The 21,684-nt window shown below is 44.0% G+C and overlaps 1 protein-coding gene across 1 annotated transcript; it reads left to right on the forward strand.

Annotated features, from left to right (window-relative positions):
- The first annotated feature begins 7,981 nt into the window (after positions 1 to 7,981).
- LOC135981768 (uncharacterized) lies at positions 7,982 to 10,565 on the forward strand. Its single transcript, XM_065585906.1, has 2 exons — positions 7,982 to 9,001; positions 9,996 to 10,565. The coding sequence occupies exons 1-2, from the start codon at positions 8,425 to 8,427 to the stop codon at positions 10,469 to 10,471; spliced, it is 1,053 nt and encodes a 350-aa protein (XP_065441978.1). The 5' UTR covers positions 7,982 to 8,424; the 3' UTR covers positions 10,472 to 10,565.
- Positions 10,566 to 21,684: the final 11,119 nt, after the last annotated feature.

A 21,684-nucleotide genomic window follows, 5' to 3' on the forward strand; every position in this document is an offset into this window, starting at 1 on the left:
ACAGCGAGGAAATCTTCACGTCACCATAGTAAAGTTGATCAAATTATGGAGTGACAGTGTAATTTAAATGGAAAAGGCATATTATGTAATTTTTGTGCATAAATGGTGCAATAAAATCTCACAAAAACAATCTACTTTCTGAGGCTCAGGGCCTCTTGAACTATGATTGCCTTAAGTTTTCAAAGGATAGATGGCAGGTTTTAAATCAAGACTGGATGTTCTTCTAAAAGGTATACACTAGTCCAAAAAGGAATTAATTCAGGGAAGTCCTATGCCCTGTGCTATGCAGGAGGTGAGACTAGATGATCACAATGGTCCCTTCTGGCCTTAGAATCTGTCAGATAGCGACTCCCTAACACTTGTGAGCCAAGTCTGCAGCCAGTGTACAGTGGATGGCTCCATGGGAGTCAATATAGCTATGTGGATTTATGCCACCTGAGAATCTGATCCTTGCATGTATATTAATATAGGTGTCTCCATATTTCAAGCATTGTTGGACTGGCGCTATAAGCTTCCTTTCCCTACTTTAAGGCATAATCCTTCAAACCCTTAGTCTTGCAAGTAGTCCATTTGGGAATTGCAGTCAGGCAGGGAGGTCTGGATCACTTGGTAAGCTGGGCCCATTCAAACAAAATGTGTTTCAGTACAGCCAAATGCAAAGTGATACATCTAAGGAACAGGGAATGAAGGCCATAACTACAGACTGTGGGACTGTATTCTGGAAAGAAGTGACTCTGAAAAAGATTTAGGGGATGTAATGGATAAGCAATTAAATATAAATGCACGGTGTGATGTTCAGCAAAAAGAGCTAATGCAATCCCTGGATGTATAAAGTGAGAAATAGGGAGGTGATTACCTCCGTATACTGCATTGATGAGATCGATATTGGATTTCTCCATCCAGTTCTGGTGTCCACATTTTAAAACAGATGTTGAAACCTGGAGAGGGTACAGAAAAGAGCAACAAAAATGATTTGAGGGCTGCAGAAAAGGCCTTCCAGTATGAGCCGTTTAAGATTCTATTTAATTTGTCAAAAAAGCTTGAGAGGTGACTTGAATACAGTGTATAAGTACCATCATGGGGAGAAAATACCGATTAAAGGGCTCCTTACTATAGCAGAGAAAGGCATAACAAGTACCAGTGAGTAGAAGTTGAAAACAGAAAAATTCACATTAGAAATAAATGTTTTTAACTGTGAAGATGATTAATCATTGGAACAAACCACCAAGGGCAATGCTGGATTCTCCATTTATTGACTTCAAAAACAAAATTGGATGTTTTCTAGAAGATATGTTTTAGCCCACCACAAGTTATTGAGCTCAACACAGGGCAACTGGATGAATTTTAATGGCCTGGGATGTAGAGGAAGTGTTAATACACAATCTAATGGTCCCTTCTGGCTTTACCCAGCTTCAGTACGAACTGGAAAACTGCTTAGATCATGAGCAGTGCTAAGAACAGGGAGGGCTTCATTTTAGCTGTCCAGCTGTGCAGTGAGCACAGTGAGTCTCTCCCTCATTTGCACCAATACTCAGGGGGTAGGCAAAACCTGTGTCATGCTCAGAGAGATCAAGGATCTTGACTCTACAGAGACTGTGGGTACTGGATCCCCCAGCAGGCACAAGCCTGGCCTGTGCAGTAGCAGCATATGTAACAATCCTGCCAGAGCGTTTTGGAGAAGCCACTTTCCTGTGTTCCTGTAGGCATGGTGGACCTCCACACTGCCACCTACTGCAACTGATGGTCCAGTGGTTTAAATAGGGCAGTAGCAGGTTATACATTTCACCTTTGTTATATGGATGGTACATCTTGAGAAAGCAACTGTGCATCATAAACTATATGGAATGGTTGATACTGTGATCATTTGTATCCCAGCAATGCCTAGAAGTCCCAATGGAGATCACAGCTTCATTGCGTTAGACATTGTACACAGACATAGTAAGAGACCGTGTTTGCCCCATAGAATTTATAATCTAAATAAACGAGATAGACAAAGAGTGTGTGGGTGCGGGTGGTGGGTCAGCAGTGAAGTTACTTGTCTCACAGTAGGTTAGTGGTAAAATTGGGTATAGAACCCAGCTCTCCTGAGTTGCAGATTTGTTGCCCTCTCTGCTGAGTCATTCTGCCTCTCAAAACAGCTAAACTAACATTGTCTGAGTGTCAATATTTGTTACCACCAGAATTTTTTTTTTACTACAGTTTCATTCAATTTTCCTTGGCAGAGACATTTCATGTTACTAAATGTTAGCCACCTTTTCTAAGGAATGATTTAGTTGCTGTAGATTAATAGATGTCATTTTTACGCTTAGAGAAGAAAAGTCACTATTTTCATTCCTTTAAGAAACCTGTGTGCTGGTAAAGTAGGTGAAACAGCTGAAAAAACTTATCCAGATTACTGCATATGTCCAATGGAAAAATCGACAGAAGACAAAAGTTAAAATATAGTGCAATGAAGTGCAATCAACAGCATTTTATTCTAAGAAGGGAGTTGGGATTTTTTTTTAAATTCTATTGCTAAAAACATGGTCAACAACAGACCTTACTTCAGCCATCAGCTGGTTAACCCTCTCAGTACAGAATGAATATGAAAAAGATGTAGGACTGCTAAGCATTTAACAAAATGTTTTTCTTGGTTTCTACTTATAAAAACACTGTCAAGTTTTAAAGTTTCAAACCTATATCTAGTTGAAAAATGGTTGTAGATTAGCTGGAAATAGCCTATAGAATGTAATACCAATATATATATGTAAAGCTTTAAATTTTCAAAACACTGCATGTGCAAAAAAACCAGCTGAACCTGAAAGCAAATTCACTATTCAAGCAGGAAAAGACAAATTGGAAAGCCCTTTTAGTGTCCAGTTTGTATGAATTTCTAAACCATGGTAGGTGTAACACTCCAAAATACACCATACAGAAACTCTTATTATTCTGCAACATCATATAATCAACTAGAACTGCTTAGGAATTTCCTGTCAAAATTGACAGAAAATGCAGTTTCCAGAAAATCAACATTTTTCCATGGAAAATTTTTACTGAAATGTTTCAGTTTTCCATTGGAAAACTAAATCAACTATTTTGTACTGAAACTAATTTCAAACTATTTCCCACTGGATGGAAATTCCATTTTGGACCATTTCCATAAACAACATACATTATTCTCTCCTCTTGAAGGAGAGGAAGGTGATCAGGAACAGTCAACATGGATTCACCAAGGGCAAGTCATGCCTGATCAACCTGACTGTCTTCTATGATGAGATAACTGGCTCTGTGGATATGGGGAAAGTGGTGGATGTGATATACCTTGACTTTAGCAAAGCTTTTGATATGGTCTCCCACAGTATTCTTGCCAGCAAGAAGTATGGATTGAATGAATGGACAATAAGGTGGATAGAAAGCTGGATAGATCATTGGGCTCAACGGGTAGTGATCAACAGCTCAATGTCTAGTTGACAGCTGGTATCAAGCGGAGTGCCCCAGGGGTCGGTCCTGGAGCTGGTTTTGTTCAATATCTTCATTAATGATCTGGATGATGGGATGAATTGCACCTTCAGCAAGTTCATGGATGACACTAAGCTGGGGGAGAGGTAGATACGCTGGAGGATAGGGTTAGAGTTCAGAATGACCTAGACAAATTGGTAGATTGAAGCAAAAAAAATCTGATGAGGTTCAACAAGGACAAGTGCAGAGTCCTGCACTTAGGACAGAAGAACCCCATGCACTGCTACAGGCTGGAAACCAACTGGCTAAGTGGCGTTCTGCAGAAAAGGACCTGGGGATTACAGTGGACGAGATGCTGGATATGAGTCAACGGTGTGCCCTTGTTGCCAAGAAGGCTAACAGTATATTGGGCTGCATTAACAGGAGCATTGCCAGCAGATCAAGGGAAGTGATTATTCCCCTCTATTTGGCACAGGTGAGGCCAGATCTGGAGTATTGCATCCCGTTTTGGGTACCCCACTACAGAAAGAATGTGGACAATTGGAGAGAGTCCAGTGGAGGGTAACGAAAATGATTAGGGGGCAGGGGCACATGATTATGAGGAGAGGCTGAGGGAACTGGGCTTATTTAGTCTGCAGAAGAGGAGAGTGATGGTGGGACTTGATAGCAGCCTTCAACTACCTTCAAGGGGGGTTCCAAAGACTATGGAGCTCAGCTGTTCTCAGTGGTGGCAGATGACAGAACAAGGAGCAATGGTCTCAAGTTGCAGTGGGGGAGGTCTAGGTTGGATATTAGGAAATACTATTTCACTAGGAGGGTGGTGAAGCACTGGAATGGGTTACCTAGGGAGGTGGTGGAATCTCCATCCTTAGAGGTTTTTAAGGCCTGGCTTGAAAAAGCCCTGGCTGGGATGATTTAATTGGGGTTGGTCCTGCTTTGAGCAGGTGGTTGGACTAGATGACCTCCTGAGGTCTCTTCCAACTCTCATCTTCTATGATTTTATGATTCATACATGTCCAGTGCCACCAAGTGATACTGATGCACATAAGTGAGGCACACAGAATGGGACTCTCATCTTGGTTTATACTGCATTTGAAAAATTACAAAATATGTTTGGCAAATAGATGAGAGCTAGTTGGTAGGGAAAGACATATTTTCAGTCTTCTGAGAGGGTAGCAGTAACTCAATGGACTGGAGAATGACCAGGAATTTGAGTGCACTGTTATAATAATACAGTTTAGCTGGACTCAGCGCCACGTCACTTCAATATTGGTTGGGCTTTATTTTTAGATCACTTTATTTATTTATATTTCTAATTATTCCAGCATTCAACACAGCACAAAACCTTCTGCCGTTCATGGCTCCAGAGGGTAAACAGACAGGCCCAAATCTGTCCCCAGGATAATTCCAGGGCAGTGAATGTAGGAGGCTTTTTCATTGAAGCCAGTGGCAAGGAAGGATGTTGAGTCAAAGCCTTTGGACCTGGAAAGTAACTTGACTTATCTAAACTCTGCCAAGATAGCCAGAGGAAATGAATTAATGACTCAGTGTTTTGCCTCCCTGCAGGAGACAGTGTCAATAGTTGTTAAGAAATAATATGAGTAGCTGGAATCTCAACTAACTCTAATGGAAAAGAGAATGGTGAATATGGGGGTACTAGTGGAAGGGAAGCATTCAGTTGTCACTGAGTCATCTATAGAAAATAACCCCAACATTTTCAAATTAATTTTATAATTGAAAATAAATTAAGTGGCAATAACATTGTTACTACGGGTTTGTAAACCAATAATCTGTCAATAGAGCAGGGGAGTGTTGGCTGCTAGCAGCCCTGGGGGCCAATCAGCCACCCACCACACTTACAATTAGATTCTGTTCTATAAAAGAACTCAAAAGTCATATATCCTTGTGGAAATGATTCCACTGCTTCTCAAACCGACATTTCTGCATGCCATTTTTATTTATTTATTACTTACGTATTTATTTATTTTTTGAAATATAGGAATACAGGAATTGTGATAGTAGATCAGACACATGGTCCATATTTTCCAGAATCCTGTACCCAACAGTGGCCAGCAGATGCTTCAGAAGAAGGTGCAAGAAATTTTGCAAGAAAGGGTCTATCTTCTCTGTACCATTCATTAGTTTTTATATATTTTTATCATGTCCCCTCTTGTCTCCTTTCTCAGCTAAACAATCCTAATGTTTTAATCCCTCTTGCTATGAGTGTTTTCCATTCTCCTAATCATTCTGGTCATCATTCTCTGAACCCACATGAGTTCCGCAAGAGCATTTTGGAGATGGGGTGACCAGTACTCAATGCAATATTCCAGATGAGGGAAAACCATTGATTTGTACAATGCCATTTTATAATATTCAAGGCCATATTATTCTCTACCCTGTTGCTTACGTATTCTAATATCATATTTACTTTTTAACTGCAGCTGTACATGGAGCAGAGGACTTCATTGTGCTGTCCACAGTGTTTTGGGCAATTTTAACTATCACAAAGCACAATTAGTCTATAGAAGTCCTTGGCAAACACATCATGAGCCCAAGAAATTAACTGCGTTCAAGAAAAGGCATGGACATTTATAATGATAACAAGGATATCCAGAGTTACAATAGTATGGATTAAACCAAACCAAACGTTTTGAAAGAGATAATTCCTTATGTTTCAAGGCATAAGCCAACATCTAATTAATGGGAGTTAGGAAGAACTTTCTCTGTGGGTAGGTTATTCCATAATTGCCATCTGCAGGATTTCTTGTCCCTTGCTTTGCAGTGTCTGGAACTAGCCACTGTTAGAGACAGGATAATGGACTCCTGTCCTGTTGGTCTGATCCAGTATGGTCACTCCTCCATTCCTATTAGGAAGGTCCCACCAGTACATGAACAGACTTCATAAGTTTTTCAGTGGTGTCACCAATGAAGAACAGGTTTATAGACTAAGAAGCAAAACGAGGCTTTTCAAACATTTCGAATCTTTGACTAGATACAGTTATAGAAAACAGACTCTCTCTTTCCACTCTATTCCCAATGTTTGTAAAATCCAAATCCTGCTAGATATAAAAGGAATCGCTATGACATTTATTGTACAAACGCTTCCATAAGGAAACATTTTAAAGTAAGATGTTCCACTAAAATAAAAAACCATCGGCTCAAAAGTCATTTGTTGCAGGGGAAATCCTGTCCCACTTAATTGAGTGGATATAGCCCAGAACTTCTGTGTGGCAGGGGTGGAGGAAGAAGAGTCACAGAGACTGTACAGCAAAGCACATTCCAGAAAGAGAGAATGCTTCCCTGAGAGATGTCCTACACTGAGGTGTACACTTCTAGGGGATTGTTTCCCAACTCCCAGGTTAAAACATGGTGAAAACTTTGTTTCTAACATACAGAGCATAATGAAACCCAAATGCCAACTGTCTCTCTAAGCTTTCAGTTTGCTGCCAGCCATCCTGTCTGCAGGGATACATTCTATCAGCCACAAAATTCTAAGTCTCTTTCCTGCCAAAGTCTTCCTTATACCATTTTACAACAAGATATTCACTTTTTCGTGATTATATAGGTGATTATTGGTATGAGAATCAAAAACTAATTAGGAAAAGCTGGTCAGATTTTTAGATCAACAGACTGATCTTCATCCAGTTTGTCAAAGGTTCTGGACCCATGTTGCTTTTTGAAAGAAACGTGATTCGGTATCTTATATAAATATTACTTAAAAACTTAAACTAAAATAAAACCAAGAAAATAAACATCAAAGCTAAGCTATTATTAATAATAAACTAAATTAAAAAATAGAGCATTACAACAATTAACCACTTAGTCTCAATATTGGACTGGAAATCAATCAAATTAATACTACAAATGATAAATTCTAAGGAGTCTGAGTAGATGATCATTTAGTTATAAATCCAAACTAAAGAATTGTACCAAAGTCAATGAAATCTATTATTTGGATATGGTTACATATCTTGATACTGAAATCAAAATTATGGTGGCTAACCCTTTCCTCCTCCCCTCAACAGAGGTATTACAATACAGACTTTAAAAGAACACTCTTGCTAAATAGAAGTTTAACAACTTTTATTTACCAGAAATTAGAGATGACAGTTTCAAGTGTCTCAGGACTTTTAAACGGAGAACACAAACTAATGAGTAATTGTCTGAGACAGGATTTAGGTTTACTTAATCCCAGGGAAACTTTTCTTTCAGGAGCCTTTCCGAAATGGACTTTCATAGATTCATAGATTCTAGGACTGGAAGGGACCTCGAGAGGTCATCGAGTCCAGTCCCCTGCCCGCATGGCAGGACCAAATACCGTCTAGACCATCCCTGATAGACATTTATCTAACCTACTCTTAAATATCTCCAGAGATGGAGATTCCACAACCTCCCTAGGCAATTTATTCCAGTGTTTAACCACCCTGACAGTTAGGAACTTTTTCCTAATGTCCAACCTAGACCTCCCTTGCTGCAGTTTAAACCCATTGCTTCTGGTTCTATCCTTAGAGGCTAAGGTGAACAAGTTTCCTCCCTCCTCCTTATGACACCCTTTTAAATACTTGAAAACTGCTATCATGTCCCCTCTCAGGCCTGGTCTACACTAGGCGTTTATGTCGAAGTTAGCGCCGTTAAATCGAATTAACCCTGCACCCGTCCACACTGCGATGCTATTTAGTTCGACATAGAGGTCTCTTTAATTCGACTTCTGTACTCCTCCCCGACGAGGGGAGTAGCGCTAAATTCGACATGGCCATGTCGAATTAGGCTAGGTGTGGATGGAAATCGACGCTAATAGCTCCGGGAGCTATCCCACAGTGCACCACTCTGTTGACGCTCTGGACAGCAGTGCGAGCTCAGATGCTCTGACCAGCCACACAGGAAAAGCCCCGGGAAAATTTGAATTTGAATTCCTTTTCCTGTCTGGCCAGTTTGAATCTCATTTCCTGTCTGGACATCGTGGCGAGCACAGCAGCACTGGCAACGATGCAGAGCTCTCCAGCAGTGATGGCCATGCAGTCTGTGAATAGAAAGAGAGCCCCAGCATGGACTGATCGTGAAGTCTTGGATCTCATCGCTGTGTGGGGCGATGAGTCCGTGCTTTCCGAGCTGCGATCCAAAAGAAGGAATGCAAAGATCTACGAGAAGATCTCTAAAGACATGGCAGAGAGAGGATACAGCCGGGATGCAACGCAGTGCCGCGTGAAAATCAAGGAGCTGAGACAAGGCTACCAGAAGACCAAAGAGGCAAACGGACGCTCCGGATCCCATCCCCAGACATCCCGTTTCTACGAGGCACTGCATTCCATCCTCGGTGCTGCCGCCACCACTACCCCACCAGTGACCGTGGACTCTGAGGATGGGATACTGTCCACGGCCGGTTCCTCAGACATGTTAGGGGACGGGGAAGATGAGGAAGGAGATGAGGAGGGCGAGGCAGTTGGCAGCTCTCACAACGCTGATTTCCCCGACAGCCAGGATCTCTTCATCACCCTTACAGAGATCCCCTACGAAGCGTCCCCAGCCATTACCCCGGACACAGAATCTGGTGAAGGATCAGCCAGTAAGTGTTGTAAACATCTAAACATTTATTTTTAACAAAACAGGAATATTAACAATTAAAAGAATGGGTTGTTCATGATTAGTGTGCCCTAGGCGCTTAACGGTTTAGTAAGGGGCAGTGCAAGTTTTGAAAAGAAATCTAGCAATGTCCGGTTTTCAGTGATTGTCCTGCACAAGCCGCTCTACTGTGTATTCCCTGCTACTGCAGCTACAGTAAAATGCGGTCTATATGTGCGGGGATAGAGCAGTAATCCTCCTGGGACATCTCGATGAAGCTCTCCTGGAGGTAACTTGAAAGCCGTTGCATGAGGTTCTTGGGGAGAGCGGCCTTATTGGGTCCTCCGAAGTACGACACGTTGCCGCGCCACGAGATTATCAGGTACTCGGGGATCATTGCTCTGCACAGCAGGGCGGCATACGGCCCTGGTCTTTGGAGGCTTTCCCGGAGCATTCTCTCTTTGTCGCTCTCGGAGATCCTCATCAGGGTGATGTCGGCCATGGTGACCTGCTTTTAATTAGGTAGGGGAATGTTAGTGTTGGGACTGCTTTCCCGTTCCTTTACAGAACTGTCACCGCTGGTTTGCAGCCACGCGGTGGAGGCGGGAGAGGGGCAGCCGAAAGGGATCATTCCCGGGGACAGCCGCGAGGGGGTGGGACAGGGGCAGAGTTCCCGCTTGCCGGATTGCTGGCAGCAGGGACTGACATTGATTTAAATGTGAAATGAGGCCAGTGGTAATATAAAAGTTTTAAACTGCCACAAGTGTACGGCTTACCATGTCTGCCTGCAACAGAAATTCCGTTGTGCTGCCTCGCTTCTCAAATGTGCTGTTCAAGACCCCAGGCACAGAATGCGAAGGCCGAGAATTCGACCTTGTGCTGAGTGCGCATGTGAAAGGTGCTGTGCATGGTCTTGTTCACAGAGAAAGACTATGTTCTTTGTTCACAACTACATTTATCTTTCAGAGGAATTCACTCCCTTTTTCCCATTTCCACAGCCCCGTCTGCGACTGTCTCACAACCTAGCCTGGAATCACACTCCCAGAGGCTAGCGCGGATTAGGCGTAGGAAGAAGAGGACACGGGAGGACATGTTCTCTGAGCTTATGGCCTCTTCCCAAGCCCAGGCAGCACAGCAGACCCAGTGGCGGGAGAACTTGACCCGAATGCACCAAGCCAACATGGATCGGGAGGAGAGGTGGCGGCAGGAAGACCAGCAGGCGACTCTAACGCTGCTTGGACTACTGAGGGAGCAAACGGACACGCTCCGGCGCCTTGTGGATGTTCTGCAGGAACGGAGGCAGGAGGACAGAGCCCCGCTGCAGTCCATCTCTAACCGCCCTCCCCCGCCACCAAGTCCCATACCCACCTCACCCAAAGTGCAAAGAAGGAGAGGCGGCAGAGTCCCTGCTAACTCTCACTCCACCCCTGCAGAGAGCTCTAGTAGCAGAAGGCTCTCATTTCCCAAAATTTGAAAAGTTCTTTCCTTCCCGCCTGACACAAGCCCACGTCCAAGTTTCACCTCCCAATGCCATGTGTAGTTGATAATAAAAAATTCGTTTCTGTTAACTACTGTTTCAATCATGTTCTTTTGGAGGAGGAGGGGAAAGGGGGTTGGAAATTGGACAGGACAGTCTCCTTTGGCAGGGTACATAGTCGGGGGCAGGCACAGCAGCAGGGCACATACACAGTGCAGTGATGCAGTGACTAGTTGCCCCGGTTAGTCTGGGAGGTTGTTTTGATGTAATGTTGGGGGGGGGTGGGTTGCTCTGTGACTTTGTGGCGGGGGAGGGCAGTTACAGATCTTAAGCGCCGGTCCTTAGACAGGATCACAGAGCCACACAGCATGGGATCTGTAACCGTCCTCCCCCTGCCACAAAGTCAAATAGACCTCCCATACACACAGTCCCGATCAGGAGGGGTGACAGGCTCCGTTGAAACAAGCATCCCACCGCAGCGGAGCCTGTCAATCCTTGAGTTTAGAAGCTGCATTCGCATCACAACACTAGACCCGCCCCGCACCACAGTCTGCGTCCCAGTTTTAAAAAATTCCCGCTAAAACAGTATTAAAGAAAACGGTGTGCTTTAACAAAGTAGAACTATTTTTATTTCGACACGTGTGTTGGAGGGGGGGTGAAGGGGGTATGTAACTGGATAGGATAGTCAACATTACCTGGGTAAAGAAACGGGGGCAGGTTTAGCTTCTCAGTACACAAACTATAAAATCACAGGTTACCCTGCTCACTCAGGAACTTTGCTTTCAAAGCCTCCCGGATGCACAGCGCTTCCCGCTGGTCTCTTCTAATCGCCCGGCTGTCTGGCTGTGAGTAATCACCAGCCAGGCTATTTTCCTCAACCTCCCACCCCGCCATAAAGGTCTCCCCCTTGCTCTCACAGAGATTGTGGAGCACACAGCAAGCTGCTATAACAATGGGGATATTGGTTTCGCTGAGATCACAGCGAGTCAGTAAGCTTCTCCATCTCCCCTTGAGACGGCCAAAAGCACACTCCACCACCATTCTGCACTTGCTCAGCCGGTAGTTGAAGAGTTCTTTTTCAGTGTCCAGGGCGCCAGTATAGGGCTTCATGAGCCAGGGCATTAGCGGGTAGGCTGGGTCCCCGAGGATGACTATAGGCATCTCCACATCCCCAACAGTTATTTTGTGGTCCGGGAAGTAAATACCTTGTTGCAGCCGTCTTAACAGACCAGAGTTCCTGAAAACACGAGCGTCATGAACCTTGCCCGGCCATCCCACGTAGATGTTGGTAAAACGTCCCCTGTGGTCCACCAGTGCTTGCAGCACCATGGAAAAGTATCCCTTTCGGTTAATGTACTGGGTGGCCTGGTGGTCCGGTGCCAGGATAGGGATGTGAGTTCCATCTATGGCCCCACCGCAGTTTGGGAATCCCATCGCTGCGAAGCCATCTATGATCGCCTCCACGTTTCCCAGGGTCACTACCTTTGGCAGCAGTACATCAACGATTGCCTTCGCTACTTGCATCACAACAACCCCCACGGTAGATTTGCCCACCCCAAACTGGTTCGCGACTGACCGGTAGCTGTCTGGCGTTGCAAGCTTCCACAGGGCTATGGCCACTCGCTTCTGTACACTCAGTGCAGCTCGCAACCGGGTGTCACTGCGCTTCAGGGCAGGGGACAGCAACTCACAAAGTTCCAGGAAAGTTCCCTTCCGCATGCGAAAGTTTCGCAGCCACTGGGATTCATCCCAGACCTGCAGCACTATGCGGTCCCACCACTCAGTGCTTGTTTCCCGTGCCCAGAATCGCCGTTCCACGGCATCAACATGACCCATTGCCACTGTGATGTCCTCGGCGCTGGGTCGCCTGCTTTCTGACAGGTCTGTGCTACTCTCAGACTTCAGGACATCACCGCGGTGCCGTAGCCTCCTTGCCTGACTTTTCTGCATCTGCCTCAGGGAAACCTTTATGATAAGCTGCGAGACGTTGAGAGCGGCCACAACTGCAGCGATGGTCGCAGCGGGCTCCATGCTCGGAGTACAGTGGCGTCCGCGCTGTCAATGACTGGAAAAGCGCGCGAACTGTTTTCCCGCCGGCGCTTTCAGGGAGGGAGGGCGGGAGTGATGGACGGATGACGACAGTTTCCCAAAAGCACCCTCGACTCATTTTGTTACCCAGAAGGCATTGCCGGCTACACCCAGAATTCCAATGGGCAGAGGGGACTGCGGGAACTGTGGGATAGCTGACCACAGTGCACCGCTTCGAATGTCGACGCTATCACCGTTAGTGTGGACGCACAAAGTCGAATTACTGTCCTTAGTGTGGACACACACGTTCGACTTTGCAATATCGATTACAAAAATTCGATGCAAGTAAAATCGAACTACTCTCGTAGTGTAGACAAGGCCTCAGTCTTCTCTTTTCCAAACTAAACAAACCCAATTCTTTCAGCCTTCCTTCATAGGTCATGTTCTCAAGACCTTTAATCATTCTTGTTGCCGTTCTCTGGACCCTTTCCAATTTCTCCACATCTTTTTTAAAATGCGGTGCCCAGAACTGGACACAATACTCCAGCTGAGGCCTAACCAGAGCAGAGTAGAGCGGAAGAATGACTTCTCGTGTCTTGCTCACAACACACCTGTTAATACATCCCAGAATCATGTTTGCTTTTTTTGCAACAGCATCACACTGTTGACTCATATTTAGCTTGTGGTCCACTATAACCCCTAGATCCCTTTCTGCCGTACTCCTTCCTAGACAGTCTCTTCCCATTCTGTATGTGTGAAACTGATTGTTCCTTCCTAAGTGGAGCACTTTGCATTTGTCTTTGTTAAACTTCATCCTGTTTACCTCAGCCCATTTCTCCAATTTGTCCAGATCATTTTGAATTATGACCCTGTCCTCCAAAGCAGTTGCAATCCCTCCCAGTTTGGTATCGTCCGCAAACTTAATAAGCGTACTTTCTATGCCAATATCTAAGTCGTTGATGAAGATATTGAACAGTGCCGGTCCCAAAACAGACCCCTGCTTTATGGGTACTCCCACACATATGCATGCACACAGACACACTTTTACTTTCACACTAAAAAGATTGGGCCATCTCCCAGCTAATAAACACAGAAAAAGGCAAAACATGATACTTGAGATAAATGGTAGGGGGGTTGTGAATTCTTTGGCTCCCACAATTTTCTGGATTTTCATTGAGTAGGACTGGAACTGCTAGCAAGGAACTTCATGGTGATGTTCTCCTGACATAGCACTTCTCCCTAGTGGACCACCTTCAGGTGAAGGGAGAGATTGGTCAAAGGCTGGAGTGGGCTGGTTGTTGATGCTGTGATTTCCTCACCCCAAGATGGCTGGATGTTGGGGATTTTGGGAAGTCCGTCTTCCCTCAGTCGGCTCTTTGACCTGAAAGGTGAGGTTTCTCATCCTTAAGTTTGAGTCTTCTGTGAACTTTGATTATTCACTTCACTTCCTCTACCTAGCAGCAACTCCCTGCGCCAAGGTCTTCAAACAAGTCAGGTGTGAGGTCTACCTTGGACCCATGAGTACTTAATCTAATCAGATTTGAATTAGGTCATCTTTAACTAGCAGCAATTTTGGGAAAAGTCATGTTTAAATCATAAATTTAAAAAATATTCAGTGTTTTATATACCATACTATAGGCCCCAAATATATCACAAAGTGGGCACATAAAACCACTATGAGGAATCTGGCATGGTCTTATGGTCTTTTAAAAAGGTCTTGATGGCTTTGTATCACCAGTTTATGGAAAGCTCAAACACAAAAGTCCTGTAAAATAGCTGAATGCTAGGCTTCTTTTTCAACAACCAAAAATTCACTCAACGTTCATCCACCAGCAAAATTAAAAATAGGTTAAAACTTATGATCAGTTCCATCATTTTCAGTTTCTTCTCTGCTAATCTAAAACCAGACAAATGTTCTTTCTGAAACTAGGATATAAATCAGACAGCTTATCCTCTGGAATCTTCATCTTGGTAGAGAAAAGTTACTTTAAACGCCTCATGGTGAATATCCCACTAACTGACTCAACATATAGTATTGACAAGTTATTACAGAGCAGGCCTGCTTCTCCTACACAGACAAAATGCTTTGATAGGTCCATTTTATCCTTTGTGATTCTATGAGCTCATGATGCAAGACTAAGCTAGGGGAACATCAAGAAAATGGTGGTGGGTTGCTTTGAAAATATGCAAGAAAATTTTTTTCTTGCTTTAGGCTTTTAGCATGGAATGATAATAAGAGGCTGATGTTAAAAATCTTAAATTCAGCTTAGAGGATCTTGCACATGAGGAAAGGTTCATGATTTCAAGTGCAGCTTTTTGTGTGATTCAGGCTTATATGTTTAAGAATCAACCAGGATTAATTTCAAAGGCTCCAGGAACAAGAGCCTGCATTTCTTTCTAATACAGTAATAATTATAAAAATATGAATACATTATAATAATCTAATCTTAAATATATAATTGGAGGCCACATAGACTTGAAACATATGTGCCAATTTTGACTCTGTCTTTTTAAATGAATTTCTCTTAACTTGAAGGATACCAAAAAAAAAATATTCACATCTATTATTCTTGGACAAGGGATAATAATTTAAATGAATATCAAGATGCATTTTAAAAAATTGTCAATCTGCCATATTAACTACATTATTTTGTACCTTCAGGCCCTTGTTGTGGTTTTTATGAACATGATTCAAATAAATTGGCTCTTTTTCCTCAGTGGCTTCTTTAATTACTTTGTTATTATCCAAGGAACTGGTTTAATTTAAATGAACACAGTGTTCCTGCTACTACTATCCAGAGAAAACATAGGCTTGGAACATGCTGTTTTGTAGTTACAATATATGTCTGTGTGTGGATGCCAAAACTGGGCTAGTCTTATCCATCTACCTATCCTACCATGATCCAAGAGAATCCCATCAACCCAGCAAAATAACTGATCCTAAATAACATACAGTGATCTTTGTCAGATGAGGAAAACAGGTAATTAGACTAATGGTGGACAACCTGCAGCCCATCAGGGTAATCTACTGGTGTGCTGCCAGACAGTTTGTTTACATTTGCACAGCCGCCCACAGCTCCCAGTGGCCATGGTTCACCGTTCCTGGCCAATGGGAGCTGCAGGAAACAGCAGCCAGCCCGTCCCTGCAGCCCAAGCCACTTCCCCCAGCTCCCATTGGCCAGGAATGGCGAACCACAGCCACTGGGAGCTGTGGGTGGCCGTGCAAATGTAAACAAATGGTCTGGCAGCCCGCCAGCAGATTACCCTGATGGGCCGCATGCAGCAGGTTGCCCACAACTAAATTAGACAATCTGATTAAAAGACATTTTTATTGTACACTTATTTCATGCTCAAATCACACAGATACTTCATGTTAGCAGGGACATTTTCCTATGAGAGATCTACGTATTTTTAATAAAAGCAATGTGAATAATAAACAAACAGGAAATTAATGATATCCTCTCTGTTATGCCCTTATATTCTGATTATAATTCAGGTTGGTAATCCAGTTCTTTACTTAGGTGTAGGATTTTCCCCTTCCACTCCCCTTTGGTGTGTATCCAACTGAAGTACCTAATAAAACACATACCGGTACGTTAAAAAAATACAAGCAAACATTGGTACTTCATAAAATATTTAAAGACTTTATGAAAATGCAAAACTGTATTTCATTTCCTGAAATAGTTAGTTTCAAACTCCATCTATATCTTTTAAACCAAACCCATCTGTGTTTGAGGCAGTTTTAATCTGTGGAAACACTATTTTGGCTAGCCAGTAAGAGTCAACATAAAAGTATGAAGTGACTACTACAGCAAGTCAAGTTCCTGAGAAGAAATTGTATCTTGTAAAGACAAGCAGTAAATATGAACAATTTCAATATTTGTTCATTCCTGTGAATGAATATTATGCATCATGATAATACTTTGCATTGGTGGTGTATGTAGCTAATGTGTTATGAGTTTGTGCTACTTTCGTTTTCTGTATACTTTAATGGTAAGAACTCCTCCTTCTCTGCTACAGGACAGCTGCCATTTTGTGTTCCTTTCTGCTTCAAGAGAAACACACACACTGGATAGCACCTTCCATTTCCCCATCTCACAGCACTCACATTTGTGCATTCACTTGTACCTGGGCAGAGTGGATGTAAAATGCTACCATTTTGATTTAGTGGCATTCCACATCCTTTTTGTACAAGGATAAGTGACTGCATAAGGTGCAACTCAGTGGAAAGGCAGGCCATGAGGCTCATTGTACTTGACACAGACATCAGTCCTGGTTGGCCCTGACATATTGCCAGCATTTGCACTTCCTGCTGTCCTTTCTTCATTACTATTATCCCCATCTCTGTTTTTGTGATGACTGGTACGAGAAAAGACGTGATTTTTTTTAAGGTGATCTCTCAAGTGCGCAGGGTTTGTTTACCTAATTAGTACTTCACTATAACATTAATGTCTGAAAGGCCAGCCTGACTGGTTTGAGAAAGGTAATAATTTATCTGCCCAAATAGTTTGATCTCTGTATAAAAGTCCTATTCCAGCTGGAGTCTGACTACATCCACCAGCTTCCCATCACTTCATCTCACACTTCTTTTTAGTGCACCACAATTGCAGAAGCCTCAGACATGTCAGCTAGACAAAATATAAAAACCCTCCTCCCTTCCTTTCATGCTGAATCTCTGCCGTCCACCACAGTACTACATACTGAACAATCATCACTTCTTGCGACTACCAGTAACATGTCAAGGTCTTGAAAGAAATAATTAGATGCCAACTTTGGATAATAGAGTATTTAAAAATCAATTAGTCTTAAGAGGAATACATCTCAAGTTTTCTCATGATTCCACCGTTTGACACACTATGTTGAAGGGTGTCTCACAGACAAGAAATAGCCCAGTATCTCACGGGAAAGTGAAGCCTCCTCTGTGATGTACTAGCAGTGCTTTTTACTGTCTCTGGACTCCATTCATTTCTTGCCATACCAGCATCAATGAACTTCCTTGCTGCTGTCAGTGTGTTTAATGCACATGTCAAGCCAGTGCAGTGCTGGCCCTGACATCAAACAAACTGATGGCAATCAGGATATTACCTCAAGCTGGCAAGGAAGAGAAATCACAGGAGCCTATAAGTAGCAATAACAGAAGCACTTTCTTGTATCCAGCCCCCCAATTTTTCTGTGATCCTGTGCCTCCAGAATTGGTCATGGATTTGTCAATTTTCTACAGAATGTGACATAGAAAGTGTTAACAAAATAAAAATCAAACCTTTTACTCCACACCACATGGAGATGTCATTTTAAAACCCAAAACATTAAGGGCTAAGCTGTTTTCTCAGATTCAGTGGTATAACTGACATCCAAATCTGGCCCAACCTTATTCCATTTAGGGTCCTAGAATTAATGACTCTTGACATCACTCAGGCAGGCTATACACTGCAACATCACTGGCCAAGCTGGCAGCCTACATTCTTGTCTGGTTATTTGTATTTTTCTTGTTGTGATGTCTTTGTCTGACCCAGACAACAACCATGACATTGTGGTGTATGAGTGGCCTGCAACATCACCTGTAAAGTTTTAATCAGATGCCACATGAATGGGTGAAAGGAAATCTAGTGTGCTGGGTTTTGCTACTATTTCCTTTTTTATCTACTGCTTCTGTGATATATATGTATTTTAAAACACTTCAGAAATTAATGTAACAGTCATTCTATGTAAAGGTAAATATTTACCATAAATCAACTACATAGATAGGAGTACTATGCAGAATTTAAAAAAAAAAGTTTCAAAAGTTAAAAAAGCAAAAAACATTTGTATAAATAAAAAAAATATGTATAAATCAAACTTTGCCTGTAGGGTGTCCCTCCCGAGCATCAGAGCAAGGGAGGAAACTGCTGTCAAACATGAAAAAAAAAATTGATCTATCTGCATCATTTCAATGGCTCCAAACAAAATAACCATCATTGCACAAATGCTGTTTTCCAGGTCTGTTTGGCCTGGCACTTTCTGACATCAGCTCTAACTTTAAGCAGAACCCAGCCAATCATGCAGCATTATCACATCTCTGCAGCCATAAAATAAATAAATAAATAAAATTCACCCAGTTGCAACTGCAAATCTGCCAAAATGGATTGCCCAGAGATCTCTCCTTGAAGTTAGTTTCTCAAGCTTTTAAATGACTAGCCATGAGCTCATTTTTCTCTTTAAGTACTGCCACTACGAATCACCTTGAATAATTTCTTTTTTTACTTTACAGATGTGCTAAACATGAAAAACTGAGTTCCTTCTGGCTGCAAATGCCTGGGAACTGTCATCTGTTTTTTTCCCCCTTACAGTTTATACATTTAAGAAATATTTGCTAGTGTTTGGCTGACAAATATTTTTACAGTGAGACACCTGTGCAATTTAGTAGAACAACGTGCTTAGACCTTGCCCTTCACTCTGCTGAACGCTCAATTCCTTCGCTAATTTGCATAGTTAGTGCTGCAATAGCAAAGGGGCTGTGTGAGCACATGGATTATCAACCTCCATTTCCAAGGGCTTGTCTATACTTACGCGCTGGTTCGGCGGCAGGCAATCGAACTTCTGGGTTCGGGACGCGATAAATCAAACCCAGAAGTGCTCCCGTCGACTCCGGTAATCCTGCTCACCGCAAGGAGTACGCGGAGTCGACGGGGGAGCCTGCCTGCCACGTCTGGACCACGGTAAGTTTGAACTAAGGTACTTCGACTTCAGCTACGTTATTCACGTAGCTGAAGTTGCGTACCTTAGTTCGAATTGGGGGGTTAGTGTAGACCAGGCCCAAGGGTTTATTATTCAGGTATAAAAATTTTGCTCTGAGCTGTGCAACGGGTTAGTCAACTCTAGAACCCCACAAATGGATACAGAGCTCCACTATTGAACTATCCTGTTATCAGGAGTTTGAAGACTATATGAAGGAGCAATGTAATTATTTCTTAGTCATATCAATAGGTAGAATCATTTAGCTCAACTGGTATATAAAACGGATGGGAGCCTCCTTTAGATACATTCTAAGGGTCATGGCTACATAGAAAATTTACTCTGTTATTTAAGTTACCTGTAAAGCCCAATTGCAGTAAGACAGTATTGTTGACCTTTATGGTACTACTAGCAACTTCATGCATGTGTGACTAATCTCATCAAAGGAGGATGGGAACTCTACCATCTTAAAACTGAAATTTGGGAGATTTTATGCTGGGAGTAAAAACAAAGCCAAATTATGTTAAGTAAATATTAAGTGCTGTATTTATTATTTGTCTTGCAGTAGCAGATAGAGGCCCCGTCCATCTGTCAGGACCCATTGTACTAGGTGCTATCAAAGCATAAGACCAAGGTGGTGTTTTTTAAAAAAATACAATCTTAAATCAAGGACTTATTCAACAGTAAACTCCAAACTTTTTCTATATTTTAGAAAAACTGGAGGGAATAAAGACTAAAACTGCACACAGTAAAATAGCACCAGGGACCTTCTTTTAAACCAAGAGAAAGCAGGAGACATAGCAATCTGTCTGAAAGTGTCTGAGTGACAGAGGTCAGGGGCATTTCCTGGTCCCCAGCAAACTAAGGGTTAAACTCTAACTTCTCTTTGCCCTCTCCATGCAGAGGTATTAAGTGAAAGGAATATAAGTAGAGTTGCTGGAGAGACATATGAGGCGCATGTCCTTGGGAAGATAGAAATTGCTACCCAAACCCTGGGTTGATGCCTAGAATGGGTGGGTTTGTTTGTTACTGTTTTGCTTCCTGGTTCTGACTTGTATTTAGAGAGATTTTCTCCTTCAGAACAGAACTTACTGGCTGGTGCTGCGCTTTGCTTCTGCTTTGTCACCCTAGCAGTTTTTAGCATGTGTGGTCATTCTACTGTTCCTGAACTCTGTGGCATCTTTGTGAAAGCCCATATCTGACACCATGGGGTAGTAAGAGCCCTTAGTTCCCACTCAGTTACATTTTGACCACTTTGGAGGATCAGACCATGTGGGTGTATCTGGAAGATGGTGCTGTAGGTAGAAACGCAGGGACAGAGAGTTGTAGCTATAATTAGGGTTGCCAGGCATCCGGTTTTGGACTGGAATACCTGGTCAAAAAGAGACACGGGCGGTTCTGGTTGCTACCGCCGACCGGGCCATTAAAAGTCTGGTCAGCAGTGCAGCGGAGGCCTGGGGCTAAGGCAGGCTCCCTGCCTGTCCTAGCTCTGCGTGGCTCCCGGAAGGAGCCACCAGGTCCTTGGGGCCCCTAAGCACATGGGCGGCATGGAGGCTCCGTGCGTTGCTCCCGCCCCAAGTGTCAGCTCCGCAGCTTCCATTGGCCGAGAACCGCGACCAATGGGAGCTGCGGGGGACACAGCTCCTGTGGGTGCAAGGGCAGTGCCTGGAGCCTCCGTGGCTGCCCACGCGCCCAGGGGCTGCAGGGATCTGGTGGCCGCTTCTTGGGAGCTGCAGTGAGCAGCACTGAGACCCCAGACCCCGAACCGTCTCCCGCACCCCAAACCCAACCCTGAGGCCCCTCCTGCATTGCAAACCCCTCATCCCCAGCCCCACCCTGGAGCCCGCACCCCCCCCCTGCACCCCAATCCCCTACCCCAGCTCAGAGCCCCCTCCTGCACCCAAACTCCCTTCGAGAATCTGCACCCTGCACTCCCCAACCCCCTGCCCCAGCCGTGCCCCCCAAACTCCTCATCCCCAGCCCCACCCCAAAGCCCACACCCTCAGCCAGAGCCCTCACTCCCCCATACCCTACCCCTCTGCCCCAGCCTGGAGCCCCCTCCTTCACCCTGAACCCCTCATTTCTGGTCCCACCCAGAGCCTGCACCCCCAGCCCAGAGCTCAGACCCCTCCACACTCCAACCCCCTGCTTCAGTCCAGAGCCCTCTCCCAAACCCCTCATCTCCAGCCCTACCTGAGAGCCTGCACATCCAGCCGGATCCGTCACCCCTCTCCCGCAACCCACACCTCTGCCCCAGCCTGGTGAAAGTGAGTGAGGGTGGAGGAAAGTGAGAGACAGAGGGAGAGGGGATGGAGCGAGTGGGGGCAGGGCCTCAGAGAAGGAGCAGGACAGGGGCGGGGCCTCGGGGAAGGGTCGGGGCAGGGGTGTTCAGTTTTGTACCGTTAGAAAGTTTGCAACCCTAGCTATAATACAATCATTCTTTTTTTGCTTTGATAGCCCAGTGAAGAGTC

This window comes from Chrysemys picta, chromosome 2, assembly GCF_011386835.1.
Source record: "Chrysemys picta bellii isolate R12L10 chromosome 2, ASM1138683v2, whole genome shotgun sequence".
Lineage (NCBI taxonomy): Eukaryota > Metazoa > Chordata > Testudines > Emydidae > Chrysemys > Chrysemys picta.

Coding starts and splice junctions, on each gene's coding strand:
- LOC135981768 (XM_065585906.1), top strand. CDS start 8,425: ATGCAGAGCTCTCCAGCAGTGATGGCCATGCAGTCTGTGAATAGAAAG. Junction 9,002..9,995: donor ATCTGGTGAAGGATCAGCCA/GTAAGTGTTGTA, acceptor CCATTTCCACAG/CCCCGTCTGCGACTGTCTCA.